Here is a 17,889-nt window from a genome sequence, read left to right as displayed (position 1 = left end):
CGAGGCCATTCATTAGAGTTCACAAAAGTTATTGCGATATTTCTGCAGGGTTTAACTACCTATGAATGAAGTGGTTTTCCTCCAGGTATCGGCAACCGAATGCGATGTCTCTGGCCATGTGCAGCAGCTCCAGCATAGTCAGAGAGGAGGGCTGATTCTGTGGGAGCCGAACTGTCAGATTACTGTCTCATCACACTGTCAGCTTACAGTACAAATCACATTGACTCAAGACACACACTCTACCCCACAGTACACATAGGCTGTTATAAACCTGACACGTCCTATGCTTATAAATTTGCACTTGCACATAAGTGTGAATTAGAACATGCATCCATGCAGTCACAGTACCAGTCACAGTACAAGACAGAATGCACAGCTAAACACATGTATACACACTGTACAATACATAAACTCGAGGCACTCACAGTTCTGGGACGGTTCTGTCTCAGAAAGCTTTTCATGTCTCCTCCAGTCATGAGCTCCAGAAGAATAAATCTGGGCAGGATCTGAAGACTGACTCCAATACAGCGCACTATGTTCTGATGGTTGAACTTACTGCAAACACACACATACACACACATACGCACACACACGCATATCTTTGTTAAACATAGGTGTGTAAAAATGATTGGCACCCTTTTAGTCAATACTTTGTGCTACTTCCCTTTGGCAAGGTAGCAGCTCTGAGTCTTCTCCTATAATGCCTGATGAGGTTGGAGAATACATGGCAAGGGATCTGAGACCATTCCTCCATACAGAATCTCTCCAGAGCCTTCAAATTTCGAGGTACATGCTGGTGGACTCTCCTCTTCAGTACATCCCACAGGTGTGTTTCTATGGGTTTCAAGTCAAGGGACTGGGATGGCCATGGCCGGACCTTGATTTTGTGGTCAGTAATGATGTTAGATTTTGATGTATGTTTTGGACCACTGTCCGCTCGAATATCCAACCATGGCCCATTTTAAGCTTTCTGGCAGAGGCAGTCAGGTTTTCATTTAATATCTGTTGATATATGTCCATGATGCCATGTATCCTAACAAAATGTCCAGGTCCTCTGGTCCTCAGAAAAACAGCCCCAAAACATTAAAGAGCCACCACCATATTTAACCGTGGGCATGAGGTACTTCCATATGTCTAATTCTCTGTGTGTGCCAAAATTATCTCTGGTGTTTATCACAAAAAAGCTCTATTTTGGTTTCAGCTGACCATAGAACCCGATCCCATTTGAAGTTCCAGTAGTGTCTGGCAAACTGAAGACGCTTGAGTTTGTTTTTGGATGAGAGTAGAGGATTTTTCCTTAAAACTCTTCCAAACAACTTGTGGTGATGTAGGTGACTTCAGATTGTAGTTTTGGAGACTTTCTGACCCCAAGACGCAACTAACTTCTTCAATTCTCCAGCTGTGATCTCCAGCTGTGATCTCCAGCAATTCTCCAGCTGTGGAGATTTTTTGGCCACTCGAACTATCCTCTTCACAGTGCATTGACGATGTAGACACACGTCCTCTTCCAGGTTGATTCATAACATTTCCAGTTGACTGGAACTTCTTAATTATTGCCCTGATAGTGGAATTTTTCTTATAGCTACTTCCCATTTTGTGAAGCTCAACAACCTTTTGCTGCACATCACAGCTATATTCCTTGGTCTTACCCTTTGTTATGTATGAGTAAGGGAATTTAGCCAATGTGTTACCTCATAGTTATACCCCTATGAAACAGGAAGTCACGGTTGAACAGTTTCCTGTACCTAGTCACCCAGGTGTACTAAAAAATGTAAAATATCAATGGGTATATACTTCAAATATATTTTTCTCATATGAATTCATAGTGGTGCAAATAATTGTTGCACACCTATATTATATTTTATATATATTTTCTTTTTTGTGGATAAACTGGTGTTGACATCCATGTGGGCAGAGTATTTTTGTGAATTCTTTGAACAAAAGATCAAAAAGTTAAACAATAAAGACAATTTTTCACAATAATAGTGGAGGGCACTGTATATATATATATATATATATATATATATATATATATATATATATATATATATATATATCACATTTGCCATAATTAGTAGCACCCTTAGAAACAAAATATGAACAACTAAAATAAATTCCCATTTATTTAAACCAAACTCTTAGGAACTCTTAAGCAGTCATCTATGCCTTCATGCTGCACTCAGATGATAATATGAGGTGACACAGAGGCCAGACTAGAGATAGAGAACAGAGAATACAAAAATAAATCAGACAAAATTGTGCAGCCATTCATAAGTCAGGCAATGGCTGTAATAAACATGTCAGGAAAAAGATGCAGTTGTATTGTGCTCCTATGCACAATGAGGAGGAGGTCAGAGATTTAAAAAAAAAAAAAAAAAAAAAGGATCACAGTTGGAGATCTGTAGATGTGAGCATTTTGGGGTCACCACGTCTCCAAATCTATAATTAGGCATCACCTCCATATGGGAAAAAAAAAACCTATTTAAAAACTGTGCCAAAAGAAAGCATTTCTTTCGTCTTAACCACATTAGATGCTACTGGAACTTTGAAGTGAAACAAATTCTATGATCAAGAATATAGTTTTTGAGGAAAAACACTCAGGGATGGTTTGGTTTAAAAGGAGGATGGATAAACAAAAATAACCTAATTCTCATTGTTATGTATGAAGGATGATCTGTAGCGATGTGGGTCTGTTTTTCCTTCAAAATCCCTGAGAACATTGTTAGGATACATGGAATCATAAACTGCATGTAATACCAGGAGATTTAAAATGAAAATATAAATGCTCCTGCCAAAAAGTTACAACTGCATTGTGGCTAGATCTTCCAGGTGGACAATAATCCAAAACATACAATCCAAATACATACAAAAAAGGCGAAGAACCAAGCATTTGACATGTCTATGCCAGTATCCTGACATAAACCCCACTGAAACCCTGTACTGAGAGCTGAAGAAGTGAGTCCCCAAGAGATGACTGAGGCCCCTGGAGGATTCTCTACTGAGGATCTTAGATTCCTGCTCTGTATTCTCCAATCTCATCAAGCATTATAGAATAAGATGTAGTGATGTCATTTTGGCAAAGGGAGGCTACACAAAGTACTAAAGGCAGGTTTTCCAATAGTTGTGCGATATAACCTTTTTTTTCCTTTTCTTTTCTTTTACCCATCTTTACAAAGGATGCCAATAATTCTGGAGCTAACTGTATATTATAATAGCTTGTAGCAAAAGTAATTTTAAATGCTTTATATAAATATCCATTTCACTGCATTTATGCTGTGATTTGCTCAATGTGCTGATTGTAATAATATGTCGCCTCCGTTATAAAACCCCCACAATCAGACGCCTAATAATTAACACGGCACAAGCGAGTTTCTTTTCCTGGACACATGGTGAAATGATCACATTGCCCCCACTCCCCAAGTTACAACCATGCCCCAAAGCCTAGGATAATCCATTTTGTCAAATTATCATTTCGATCTAAAAGAACGAGTAGTTCCTTACACATCTTTGGAGCAGCATGAACCACCAGTGTGTAATTACGCTATATGGCCAAAAGTATGGACACCTGACCATTACACCAATATGCGCTTCTTGAACATTCCAAAGTTGGTTCCCTATTTGCTGCTATAACAGCCTCCAATCTTCTAGGAAGGATTTCCACTAGAATTTAGAGTGTGGTTTTGGGGATTTTCACTCATTCAGCCACAAGAGCATTAGTGAGCTCAGGCACTGAAATCGACTGAAAAGACCTGCCACACTGTCTGCGTTCCAATTCATCCCAAAGATGTTCAGTGGAGTTGAGGTCAGGGCTCTGTGCAGACCACTCGAGTTCTTCCAAACACACTTTGGCAAACCATGTCTCCATGGACCTCATTTTCTGGGGCAGTGTCATGCTGGAACATGTTTGGGCTCGACCCCTTAAAAGGGTTCCACTAAAGGATAATCTTAACACTACAGCATGTAAAGAGGTCCTATACAATTGTGTGTTTCCAACTTTGCGGCAATATTCTAAGAAAGGCCCAGATACGGATGTGATGGCTGTGTCCACATACTTTTGGCCATATAGTGTATCTAAGGCCACTAGTTAACTGTGCCATACCTACTGTAAATTATATTATATATTTTTTTTGTTTGAACATAAATGTGTGTCGGCAGTGTGTGTGTACACAACCACCCTGCAATGGTAAAAATCTGTCCACTGCTTTTTTTTTATTCCCCATCAATCATAAACAGTGTCTAGTTCGCGTTTTCTTTCCAATGTGACGTCATGTTGGAACAGGCCCCGCCCACGACTGGTGACGGACTCTGCCCTATTATGAGTGAGCTGCACACAGTCCGTCATGTTATCCGTGCTGGAGCAGCTACAATGATTAGAAGAATGTCTCAGCTTCGTAAGCTTTGTAAGTGTTTTGTTGTTGGCTGTAAGAGTGAACATACGAGTCTTCATGTACTCCCAGCATCAGAGACACTGAAGACGCAGTGGAGAAGTTTTATTTTTGAAGGAAATGTGAACCAAAAAATAGCTACATTTGTATAGGTTTGTTTGAATCATTTTACACCAGACTGCTTTGTGAACGAGGGTCAATACAAAGCAGGCTTTGCTGAAAAGTTTATTCTCAAGCATGGATCAATATCAACTGTTCGTGATCGAGCCTCATATCCAGAAGACGAAAGCACTGCACTTTATATTTTGTGAATGTTTGCAAATCGCCTTCCCGAAAGTACTTGTTAGCAAATTCCATGGCCAATGCAGCCAACATTACAATTGTCTCTTAGTGTATTCAAGGAGACCTTGCAGGAGATGTTGTCATTTTTATTTTTAACCCAAAAACACTTACTGACTACGTTTACATGGACAGCAATAATCAAATTATTGACCTTATTCTGAATAAGACAATACCCTGATTAAGGTATTTACATGAGTCGCTTTTAGAGTATTCCTTTCACGTTCCGGTTTTACATGTTATAGAACATAGATCGAGTAACGGCACACGTCATTACGTCACCACACCACGCCGTCTGACTTTCCCTCCAGAATTTCACGCATCAACATACAGTTCGTCTTCGTTATGATACCGTATACAGTTTTGGGTGTCTCATTTTTAATTTTACAAAAGCTTCAAGTGCAGTTAATTATTTGTCATGCTATATGTGCAAATAGACGACTGCTTGAAGCCATGGGCTGAGTCCGAAACCGCATACTTACCGAAATACATGTATTTATATACTGTAGTAGGTAAGTATGCGGTTTCGGACGCAGCCGTGCTCTCTTGTTTGCAGTCAAACGGTTGAGCACTGCCGTGTGTGTATGTGTCCTGTCCCAAATGTGGTGAAAACTCCCACACGACGTTAATAGTGTGATTAAGGTGTGTACATGCCTATAATGCACTTCCATAATGCGACTAAAACAGGAATACTCCACATGTCTTAATTCCATGTATTAATTTGTGTTTACTTCGAGTATGACTTTAGTTGGATTAAGGTCATCAATAATCACTGTTTACATGCTAGTTTCTTAATCAGAGTATCATCTTAACCGGGTTAATATTGGAATGTTGTTGTCCATATAAACGTACTGATTGTCTGTATAATTCATACATATAAGGCTGAACACTGGTATTTATGGTGTCAGTCATAATGGTTCTCCTGATTTGTTGTTGCCATGGCATTCGAAGCAGGAGCTGTAAAGGCATAGCCTTCTTCTGGAAATGTGGCAGCAGCTCATTTGCATTTAAAGAGACACACACGAAAACAGCATGTTTTTGCTTCCGCCCAAAAAGAGGCATTTACAGCATGGTATAATAAATGATCCGTGGGGTATTTTGAGTTGAAACTTCACAGACACATTCTGGGGACAGCTGAGAGTTATATTACATCTTGTAAAAAGGGGCAGAACAGGTCTCCTTTAAAGCATATGGTAGGAGCTCTAAATTAGGAGGCTTGATTCAAAGCTCTGATAAATTTCAGTAGGCTTTGGCATATTGTTCCTCCTACATGTCTAAAGTTTGGAAATAAAAGAACAGCTGTGTGTGTAGAACATAGTGGGTGTATAAACTGGACCTGAACTACTAACAGCTGTGAACTGTGCAAGCGAAACAAACATTTAAAGGAAACAAAATATTATTTCCGCTTCAGATTATTTTACTAAAATGGTCTGGAATATCAGTCTCTTTTGTCTGATTACCACATGTGTAACCATAGAAGCTTTATTTGTTTCTCTAACAGTGTGTCTATAGAAGCATACCTCATAATTAGTGCCTCCATGAGGAAATCCATCTCATCTTGCTCAGAACAGATTTCCGGAAGAGTCTATCATACAGGCACGGAAAGAAAGACAGACTTAATAAAGAGCTTTCAAATGCGGACACCACTCTGAACACAAAAACAGTGATACTGACCTTGATAGCAACCTGCATAGCAGTGTTGTCTCCGTTCATACCCAGAACCTGACCTTCATACACTTCCCCGAAAGCACCGTGCCCTAAAGCCCTGCAACCAAAATGTCCTTTATTGAAAATAATGTCTGAAGCGTACAATGTGACATTAACCTGGTTCCAGTTAGCAACCAGAACGATTAAAGGAAAAATCCACCCTGAATAACATTTTAAACTTGATCGTTCATTGTTGTCCAAGATTCATTTTGTAATCAAGTGCTAAGTTGATTTTTTTTGTTGTTTGTTTAAACATCTTTCATCGACATGTTGGTCTAAATTTTCACTTTGTTGAATAGTTTCCTACCTTAACCACAATGCCATTCAACTACCTGACAATGCTTTCACCACTGGGATTTAGGAGACAGATGCAACAGCTCTTTATTTCCTCAGCATTCTCACCTCCTCACCTGTACACTCTGCTCAAAAAGATAAGGTTCCGAACATCAACTTTCAGGCTTATACTGCAATCAGCACCATCATGGATGTCATCTCATAGATCTCTAACTTGCCAAGTCGGGTCTCTGCTGTAAACAATATTTGTTGTCTTCACTACTTCTACAGTGGATTTCTCAGTAATATGACATAGATCATCACTGGAACATGGCGAATGAAAAAAGAAGGTCTTGCTCTATTGATTTTTTTTGGCGCTAACAGTGAAACGTGACCATGATTCCTTATGCTTGAGTTCCCTTATGAGCCCCTTAGGAGAGAGAGTCCCTAACCCTAACACTAGATAATTCAATGAACTCATAAGTTCTAACAAAAATAAAGAAAATACAACACCAACCGACAAATTAATACCAAAATCACTAAACACACCACAAATATTCTAATGTAAACACATTTAATATGTGTTCCAGGGTGGACTTTCCTTTAAAGATTCTATGTACAACCCTACATCAGAGAGTTTTCTCCTTTTATCAAAGATTACAAATAAAGCTCCTTTAGAAAGCTTTAAGTGTAATTGTAATATTATGTTTGCTTGCTAAAGATAAGTTTTAACAGATTATCCTGGATATGTTTTTAACCAATTAGTCTATAAGGCAGAAGCACCTGAGGAGGGTGATGTTCTTGCGTGGAACCTCATTCAGTTCACACAATGATGCAGCTTTGCCAGCAAAGCAATAGTTGGGGTTGTAGTCAGTCATGATGATGGAAGAGCGAATCTTGCTCAGCTTGTGTTCGGGGCTCTGCAAACATACCCGGACTGCATGGAGGTGGTTCTTCTTGCGGTAGTACACTGCAGGAGCACAGAGCACAAGGTTAACAAAATGGGAGGTGCACATAACAGTAGACTCATACTACACACCATTTACAGCTCAATCTTGTTCACCATACAAATGAGAGAAATTTATCCTTAACCTTCCTGTAAGGATTGTGGAGGTTATGAAGATACTTCAGTTACAGTCCCTTCCAAAACTAATGAAATGTCAAGGCCAATTCATTTGTTTGTGCTATACACCAAAGACATTTGGGTTTGAGATCAAAAGATAGATATGAGACAAGAGTTTAGGATTTCAGCTCCTGGAATTTACATCTAGATGTGTTAAACAACATAAAATATAGAACCTTTTGTATCAGACCACCCAATTTTTAAGTGGACAAAAGTATAGGTACAGATAAGTCTTGAAGTAAATTAAAGTAAATAACACTTAATATTTGCTTGCATAAGCCGGGGACTCACTGATATCAACAAATTGTTGGGTTCTTCTTTTGTGATGCTTTTCCAGGCTTTTACTGCAGCTTCTTTCAGTTGTTGTTTTAGGGGGTTTCTCCCTTCAATCTCCTCTTCAGGAGGTGAAATGCTGCTCAGTTGGGTTAAGGTCTGAATATTGACTTGGCCAGTCTAAAAATCTTTCACTTTTTCCCACTGATAAAGTCCTTTGCTGTGTTGACAGTTTGTTTTTGTATCATTGTCTGATTCATTTGGATGCATTTTTCTGTAACTTGGCAGGCAAAATGTTCCTGTAAACTTCTGAATTCATTCTGCTGCTACCATCATGCGTTACATTGTCAAAAAGAAGTCGTGCAAACAAAAGCCATGACACTACCTCCACCATGTTTTGGATCATGAGCAGATCCTTTCTTTCTCCACATTTTGGCCGTTCCATCACTTTGGTAGATGTTAATCTTTGTTCCAGAACCTTTGTAGCTCATCTCTGTATTTATTTGTGAATTCCAAAATAGCTTTCTGATTCTTACTGCTGCTGATGAGTTTGCATATTGTGGTATGGCCTCTATATTTCTGCTCTCTAAGTTTTCTTTGAATGGTGGATTGTGATACCTTCACCCCTGCCGTGTGGAGGTTGTTGGTGGTGTCACTAACTGTTGTTTTTGGGTTTTTCTTCACAGCTCGTACAATGATTGTGTAATCAGTTGTTGTTGTTTTCCTTGGCCGACCCATTCGGTGTCTGTTGCTCAGTACACCGGTGGTTTCTTTCTTTACCAGAACAATCCAAATTGGCTACACCAAAAGCCTCTGATTGAGTTTCTCACTTTTCTCAGCTTCAAAATGGCTTGCTTTTCTCCCATAGACAGCTCTCTGATCTTCATGTTGGCTTATCCTTTTTAACAACAAATGCAGTCTACACAGGTGAAACTGAAGGCTAAAACCAAGAGTAGATGTTCAGAGCTATTTATTGTTTAAACAATCAATCTAACAGGATACACCCAGGTAACAAGAAACATCCATCAACTATATCTTCCAATATTTTTGATTGCCTACAAATTGGGTGGTCTGATACAAAATGTACTTTTTCTATGTTGTTTAACACATCTATATAGAAATACTTGAAATTTCTAAACTCTCTTCATATTACTCTTTTGAGCTCAAACCCAAATGTCTTCAGTCTACAGCAAAAACAAATGAATTGGTTTTGCCATTCCAAGAGTTTCAGTGGGGACTGTATCTTACAACATGATACATCATCGAAAAGTGAAATATATATCATATGGAATATGAGATGATCACTATTACCACAACAATAAGCATGAAATTCAGAAGGCCTTAGGTCACACACAAAATACTGAATCATTAGTTAACAGTGCAGCCAAAACCCCACTGCCATTTCAATTCCTTCTTATATAATACAGACCAATGCATTTGCTTTCAATATATCTTTTAGCATTTCTTTGAAAGCCTAATGGCCTAAGTTGTGACTAGCACTCCTTCAGGTTCAACTTCCAGGCTAACTTTTTCACTTATGTCCAGAGCTGAAAATAAAACTAACAGGCAGTGTCTGCAGAAGAAGCAGTGTCTCAAAGAAGCAGAGATTCTAAGTACACTTAACTTTTTCCTAAAATAATTCTCAAATGGCCCAAAACTCCTCTAATGGAGTAAACTGTGTCTGGGTTGGTGAGGTGCTTGCCATCTGCACTGCCAGCTGAGCAGGTAGCACTCACCCTCAGGAATGGGAGTCCACGTTCCCACTGCAGGTTGGTAGTCTGCCTGTGGGGGGGGCACTGCGTGGAGGTGAGGGGTTCCCTTTGCCATCAGGCGTGAAGTGAAGCCGGCAGGAAGTTGAACAAGGGAGGGGAGCGGGACAAGAGAGGGGAAGGAGTAAAAGAGGAAGGGGAGTTGCCCAAGAACAGACTACCAACCTGCATTAGGGAGAGCTCATGGGAAAAGACAAAAGTTAACCACCAATAGAGCTCAGGAGTTATCACCAACTGATATGTGCATTAAGATTCCCAGTCTAGCAGTAGTAAATCAATGAGACTGGACTTCTGGATTGTCCCTAAAACTAGTTGTATTTTTGTCCAAAGAAGTTTACCTTAAGATCTGTGACACGTTACTAAGTTCTAATACCTAACTAAAATGGCACCAACACTACCAACACTCGACAACCTAATACACATCTCACACCTCAATTCACAAGAGTTTGGAGAAAAATACTGAAACAGATACCTTGCATGTGATAAAACATGCTTAATGAATCATGGAATTTAAAAGGTTTAATGTTATTTTGTCAGGACTTATTATAGAGAGTTTTTATTTTTCTTATACTGATTTAAAAGAACATGTGGCGCAGCATTCTGCAGTTACTGCACAAATCAAATACACTGATCAGGCATAACATTAAAACTACTGGCATTGATTTTCTTGTTACAATGGCATCTTACAAGGGGTGGGATATATTAGGCAGCAAGAGAAAAGTCAGGTCTCAAAGTTGATGTGTTGGAAGAAGGGAAAATGGGCAGGCTTGAAAACTGGGTAAGAACATCTCCAAGTCTTGTGGGATGTTCCCTGTATGCAGTGGTTAGTACCTACCAAAAGAGGCCCAAGAATGGACAACCGGTGAACCGGTGATAGAGTCATGGGTGCCCAAGGCTCATTGATATGCCTGGAAAGTGAAGCCTGGCCCTGATCCCACAGAAGAGCTATAGTAAATTGCTGAAAAAGTTAATGATGGCTATGACAGAAAGATGTCAGAACACACAGTGCATCGCAGCTTGTTGTGTATGGGGCTGCGTAGCCATAGACCAGTCAGAGTGCCCATGCTGACCCTGTCCACCGCTGAAAGCACCTACAACTGGAAGAACGTAAGCCGGCGGAGGCAGTGTGACGAGTGGGCAACGTTCTGCTGAGAAACCTTGGGTCCTGGAATAAATGTGGATGCTACTTTGAAATATACCACCTACCTAACCATTGTTGCAGACCAAGCTCACCCTTTCATGGCAACAGTATTACCTAATGGAAGTGGTTCAATCTGATCAAGCATCTGTGGGATGTGCTGGACAAAAAAGTCCAATTCATTAAGGTCCCACCTTACAACTTACAGGACTTAAAGGATCTGCTGCTAACGTCTGGTGCCAGATACCACAGCACAACTTCGGAGGTCTTGTAGAGACCATGCCTTGACGGGTCAGAACTGTTTTGGTGGCACAATATTAGGCAAGTGGTTTTACTTTTATGGCTGGTCGGTGTATATGCAACAGTCAAAAACATTTTGTATGAATAGTTCATACTCTGCACCATCAAGGACTTACAATGATATCATTGGCCTAAAATGAGGTTATATCACACATACAGTATGAATAAAAAGCTTGGACACATCTGGTTGACATATGTTTGTCATGATCTCATTGAAATGCCTTTCAAAAACATAATTAGTGAATGTGATGCTGTGGCAGTGGGGGACAACTATGGGTTGTGGGATGAAGGAGGAACAGAGAGACAGTGGGTAAGAAGTGAGTGTCCACATCTTTGTGTGATTAACTGTTTGCTATTATATATCCTGTGTGTCTTGCAGTGAACAGATGAACACCGGAAACAGAGAGAAGGTGCATCACTGAGCAAAATAAGTGACAGTGTCTGGCTGGATACAGGTTTTCCTTTCATTTTCTTTTTTATGAGAACAGCTGCACTGAAAAGTATGTAGGAAAAAAGCACAATGAAGACTATACTCTATACTGCCTGCCTCCAACATCCACAACTCTGTCAGAACTATAAGGATGTCACTGATACCTTTGTATAATTGCACTGTATTTATTTCCAAAACAAATGAATAACTTGCACAAGTGCTAAGCATATCTGGGAACTTATTCAGGATTGTTGGGGAAAAGCATCGCAGCTTGCTACCTTATGAAGCCTTTTGAGAGAATGCCAAGAGTGTGTAAAGTTGTCATGAAGAGTACTCAATAAATTACAGATTATAAAAGTTTCCATTTATTTTAGGCAGTGCATAATTCACTATGAATCATTTAATCATTTTAATGTCCTCACTTCTATTGTAAAAAATTGGAAATAGTAAAGATAAAATTCTTCTATGTGTTTCCAATATTTTTTGATTAAGTAGTCAGAAGCACCCTGACAGTTTGTGGAGTTTGTTTTCCATTCCAATCAAGCAGGAACTACAACTGTAAGTTGTATGAAGGTATCAAATATATATATATATATATATATATATATATATATATATATATATATATATATATATATATATATATATATATATATATATATATACACATATACATACATACACACACACACACACACATATACATACCCTCCACTAATATTGGTAAATATGAGCAAAGAAGGCTGTGAAAAAATTGTCTTTATTGTTTAACCTTTTGATCTTTTGTTAAAAAAAAACAAAAACACAAAAATACTCTGCTCTCATGGATATCAAGTAATTGCAAACATAACACAGGTTTATAAAAAAAAATATTTGTTAAATACAAGTGTGCTACAATTATTGGCACTCTTTTAGTCAACACTTTGTGCTACCTCTCTTTGCCAAGATAACAACCCTGAGTATAATCATTCTCATTCTTCTATAATGCCTAATGAGGTTGAAGAATACATGGCAAGGGATCTAAACATTTATATTATATATATATTATATATATATATATATATAAAGCACACAAAACTAAGTTAGCTTTTGTGACCAACTTGAATAGCCCACAGATATGCCAAATCCTGTGTTTAGGAATAGGGAAAAAACACAGTACTCATCATAAAGAGGTCAGGATATAGCAGGTCTAATTTGTTTGATATACAGTATTGATGCAAATATTGTTGCTGTTATTTTTGTCTATATTTAGACAAATATGGTCTCTTTCAGTCAGCAAGAAAACAAGAATTAATGGTCCAAGAGCTTTACTTTTGGAAGAGCTCTTAATTACATTTACACTATAAAAAGGGTTCATACCTGTTTATTTACATAATGCTTATATATTAATGCTGACATCACATTTATGTGAACAGCACAGAGATATATGATATATTCCCTGACCATCCTGGGCTAGAAATTGTTTTTTAAAGCCCTAGGATTTTAGGTATTAAATAGCACCAATAATAAAAGCATTGATAAAATAGCATTGAGAAAAGCTATAACTAATTTGCCCTCAGTCATACACTAGTATAATACAAAATAATGGATTGATTAACAGCAGTTACAATTATTGATTCTGTACTCACTGCTTTGAGCAGTAAGGTTCAACACTGCTGTCATATCAGTGCTGGTTTCAGCCACAAAATGGCCGATAAGGACTCTCTATCCCAGCAGCCCTGCAAGTCACATGACCTGGCCATGTGCCTCACTGATTACTCTCATCTGTCTTGTGTTTTACTAATTAGTAACTCTATTTAAGTTCTGGTTTCTCTGTGTTTCATTGCCAGGCTTTTGTTGCAATGCACCTCAGTTGTCTCAGGAATGTAGTATACTTTTTTGTTTGCGTGAGCCATGTTTTTGTTTTCTTTAATAAAACCTTGTACTTGCATCTGCCACCCGGAATCTGACAACAGCCTAATTAGTAAATAAAATTATTTTGACACATTGTTAATAAAAACACTATTAAAATACAAAGCTCTGTCAATAATTGCCTCAATAAAGGGTATGCAGTTGGCTCTTAAAAAGTCTTTTGTAATTACTGAAATGCGTAATGGGTTTTCTCTGTAAAGTTTCAAAAATAAAATGATCGCCACATTTTATGAGGAAATTTATGGTCTAAATTATTTTATGATGTAGAAAAAAACAAAACAATTTTATACCACTTATCCTACACAGGATTGCATGGAGCCTAACTCAGGGAACTTGGGGCATGGGGCATGAGGCATGGAACGCCCTGGACACAACTGCACACCAATGACAATCTGGAAATCCCAATCAGCCTACAACACATGTCTGTGAACTGGGGAAGGAAACTGGAGTACCCAGAGGAAACCCCTGTAGCACGGGGAGAAGAAGCAAACTCAGCGCACACAGGGTGGTGGCAGGTATCTAACCCCCAGCCTTGGAGGTGCAAGCCACCGTGCCCCCTCATGAATCCAAAAGGCTCATTTTATGAGTTATCCTGGCAATGCTTTACATTACAATTCCCTTAACAATCCTTTTTAACTAGCATTATTTGCTCTATTAGTTGACGTTAACAAACCATGAACTTCAGCATCAATAAAGTACTGTAAAATTTGTTTCATTGTTAACATATTGACTTCTGTTAATGAATCTGATCAATGTTTAAAAATATGTATAAAAACATGTCACTAAATGTTGATAACTTACTGGTCTTCAGGTAAGTTTTTATATAATTATAATCATAAATATATATAGTATACCTTTGTCTAAATTTCACCAGCTAACACATACAAACTGCATTAAGGTATTAATTATATTGGTCATTTTGGGCTTTAATTTACTAATTGTTTGTATGAACACTGTTTAATACAGTTGTTTAATTGCTTAATTGGTTAAATAGTTCATATGAACATTAGTATTGTTAATCTTAATATTATGTATGTTGTATTAGTGTTTTAGTTCATGGTTTGCTCATGTTAACTAATGTGTTATGTGTTAAATAATGTATATATTTTGAGTGTGTTGTAAAAAGGTTAAAACATTTCGTCCACTTTGCATGAAACGTTGAGGCTCACTTAATGACAGCTTCTTCACAATGCACCTCACTGAGTCACAGTTTGAAATGCCACTATGCCACGTTTGTACACATGGTCACACAGCTATTGTGCTACTATGTACTTATTTTTGTTTTAAAAGCCTTTTTTGCATGACCTTTACAGGTCATTATTTAAATGTATCTCAGTATAGTCTGAGATCATTTTATTTTGGAGGTCATTTTGATCTTTTGAGCATATGAACTAGCATGTAAAGTCGTTAAAGAGAAAACCCATTCTTAATTTTTAATGGGTGTCAGGGTTCGCGCACAGCTATTGTCAAGTGTTGAATACCACACATCTTTCATTCTTTCTTTCCTTTTTTTTAGTTCTATTTCTATTACCATCTGACTTGGCACTCCAAATCTAGCAATCCTAAAGCTGACATAAAAATAAAAATGTAAAAATATTGTAACATCTGATTCCTCTATAGATGACTTATTCCTCTTGAGGAATCATTACATAATTAGTGTAGAGAAAGCAGATGGGTGGAGGGGCAGAAAGAGTCAGAGGCGGTGGAAGGTGGAGGGGACGGAGTTGAGGCACAACTGGAAGAGTCTCTTACTGAGAGTGAGGCAAGCACAGGTCAACACAACACCCGTCACCACAGCGGACGCCACCACTGCCACTATCAGAGACAAGGATGGGTGTCCAGCGACCATGGAACCCTGTGTTTCTGCTGAGGGATTAAGTATGGAGAAAGAGATAGATCAAAGAAAGTGAGAAAGTTCACAGTAAATCTTCCATAATCAAGAACAAAAGTCTGAACATTTAGCAGATTTTTTCTAAAAAAAAAAAAAAAAGATATTGTCCCTGCAAATAAATGCATTAATAATGTACCATACATGTCAATTTAAGACAATAGATATATTACAGCTGAATTATTTCTATTAAAATTACATGAATCTGTATATCATCTTCACAGTATATAGTGACAATTATATTATGGATTCTACACATTTATACCACAATGCTGTTTCTCAAATCCGAAGGTGTGGATGAATTCCCTCTAACAGCACAGCTCTGACAGTATTACTGGCTGTAATTCAAATGATTAATATTAAATTGCTTGTTCTAATGTGTTATCATTTCTATAACAACAGCTCATTTACATAATCTAAGGCTAATAATAAACAGTTTATGGAGAAGTATTATGTAACAAAGAAAAATATATAAACATTAATATGCTGAAGCTTTCTGTAAATAGACGTTTATTTAACATTTATGGAAGTTGTCCGTGCTTTGTAACAGTCAGAGGTAAAGCTGTAACTTCAGTCGTAAGAGAGTCTGCCCATGGATATCACACAACATTAAATGTAACTATAAAAGACTAAAAAGCATTGATCATTTTTTTGTAAATCACAGTGGTATAAGAGGAATAAAACCCTTTAGGACACATTGTTATAGGAAAATAATCCACTTTATGGTTGTAACGGCATTACACCTCTCTACTGTGGATTATTTTCCTAGAACAGCACATCCTATCATATAATTTTTTCCCCCCTCACATATTATGTATCCGTTGTAGGTAATATACAAATTGCATTGCTTTTGGGGAAAAATGGTCTGTCATGCTTATTTACCTATACAGCTGACACTGTCTGGAGAAAGAATCTCGTCGTTATGACACAGGCAAATGATGAACCTGCTATCTTTATCACGTTTGCAGCTCTGAGTCTGACAGTGGCTGCAGTTCAGGTGCACTTCAATTTCAGCTTCCCCATGACTCTCCATGGCTGAAGGCAGAACAGAGACACAGAGCAACACCTCAAACTGTCAAAATACTTTTGTGATATTATATTGCATAGGTGTTATTATTTGGCGTTCAGTATGACAGATATGTCACGTCACAAGGTGCACACAGGAGAGTTATTATCATTACCAGTTACCATATTTCAGCAAAATTTCCAAGCCAACTACCTCTCAAAAGCCACACAAATGACCTGAAACTATCCCAAAAAAAATTCAGTCACTGGAAAAAGGAGACACATTCTTTGTCTTTTTGTCATCCTTTTCTTGGAAACAAATTCACCATGGTGCACACACATTTCTGAGAATCCACTCCACAATTCCCCTTTCCCTCTCCCAATCTTTGTAATATATCTTACAATAGAAATGGTTTTGTACATCATAGACACTGCCTGCACTTTGCTTTTGTTTGCAGAAGCGTATTAAATTTCAGATTGGTTGCTATAAATCAAGATCTTGGTGGCCATGGAGAATTTTTAAACAAGACCAGTTCTGAGTAAACAACACAATCCTGGCAACCCCGTCATTAACTATACAGTCCTCTGCTCCTCCCTTGAGCATGGGGAAGCATGATTTGTGCCCATATGGGCCTCTAATAGTGCTTGTTATAGTTCCCATTTTTGACTACTAGGAGAAAAAGCTAAGCAACTCTAAGGAGCAAAATGGGGCAGTGAGCATGCTTCCCCATGAAAGGCGAACAAATCTACAGAACACTGGCTTATATCTGTCAAACAGCCTTTAAAAAAATCGTTGGTCACTCAGTCTAAAAAAACGAGGATTAACGTTTGTTGATAGGCTGATATATAAAGTCCCCTCAGAATGTATTGGAACAGCAAGCCCATATACAGCTCTCTGGTCTTCGTGTTGGTTTATCCTTTTTAACAACAAATGCAGTCTTCACAGGGCTCAAACCAAGAACAGACATTCAGAGCTATTATTAATTGTTTAAAGAATCAATCTAACAGGTCACACCTGGGCAACACCTGTCCAATGTTTCTGATCACATGAAAGATAGTTCAAAGAAAAGGTGCCATGTTCTAAGTTGTTTAACACATCTAGATGTAAATATCAGGAAATGAATGCTGAAATTGAGATCTATTGTCTCATTCATCCATTCATGTCAAATCCAACTGTCTTCAGTACATAACAAAAACAAAACAATTACCCAGCCATTCCAACACTCTTGGAGGGGACTGTAAATAATGAAGTTCTGCCCCATCTGCAGCTATGGATGAGCCACCACTGTATTAGTATATTTATATATTTCATACCATAATTGTCTAACCATAATAAAAAAAATTAAGA

General features: G+C 38.1%; 1 protein-coding gene across 3 annotated transcripts in view; it reads right to left on the bottom strand.

Annotated features, from left to right (window-relative positions):
• The window catches only part of ltk (leukocyte receptor tyrosine kinase), an 81,910-nt gene that overhangs the window by 3,809 nt on the left and 60,212 nt on the right, over positions 1–17,889 (bottom strand). For 2 of the 3 annotated variants that reach the window (XM_053632193.1, XM_053632191.1), the window contains 7 exons: positions 16,419–16,571; positions 15,401–15,514; positions 7,488–7,674; positions 6,399–6,489; positions 6,245–6,309; positions 426–555; positions 60–157 (listed from right to left, as the gene is read on the bottom strand). In XM_053632193.1, the coding sequence (XP_053488168.1) occupies positions 60–157; positions 426–555; positions 6,245–6,309; positions 6,399–6,489; positions 7,488–7,674; positions 15,401–15,514; positions 16,419–16,571 (838 nt within the window). The remainder of the gene's footprint in view (positions 1–59; positions 158–425; positions 556–6,244; positions 6,310–6,398; positions 6,490–7,487; positions 7,675–15,400; positions 15,515–16,418; positions 16,572–17,889) is intronic. The other variant, XM_053632192.1, reaches the window with a different exon arrangement.

Source organism: Ictalurus furcatus, chromosome 9, assembly GCF_023375685.1.
Source record: "Ictalurus furcatus strain D&B chromosome 9, Billie_1.0, whole genome shotgun sequence".
In the NCBI taxonomy this organism is placed as follows: domain Eukaryota; kingdom Metazoa; phylum Chordata; class Actinopteri; order Siluriformes; family Ictaluridae; genus Ictalurus; species Ictalurus furcatus.
The sequence above is the reverse complement of the archived record's forward strand: the minus strand, read 5'-3'. Positions and strand labels throughout refer to the sequence as shown.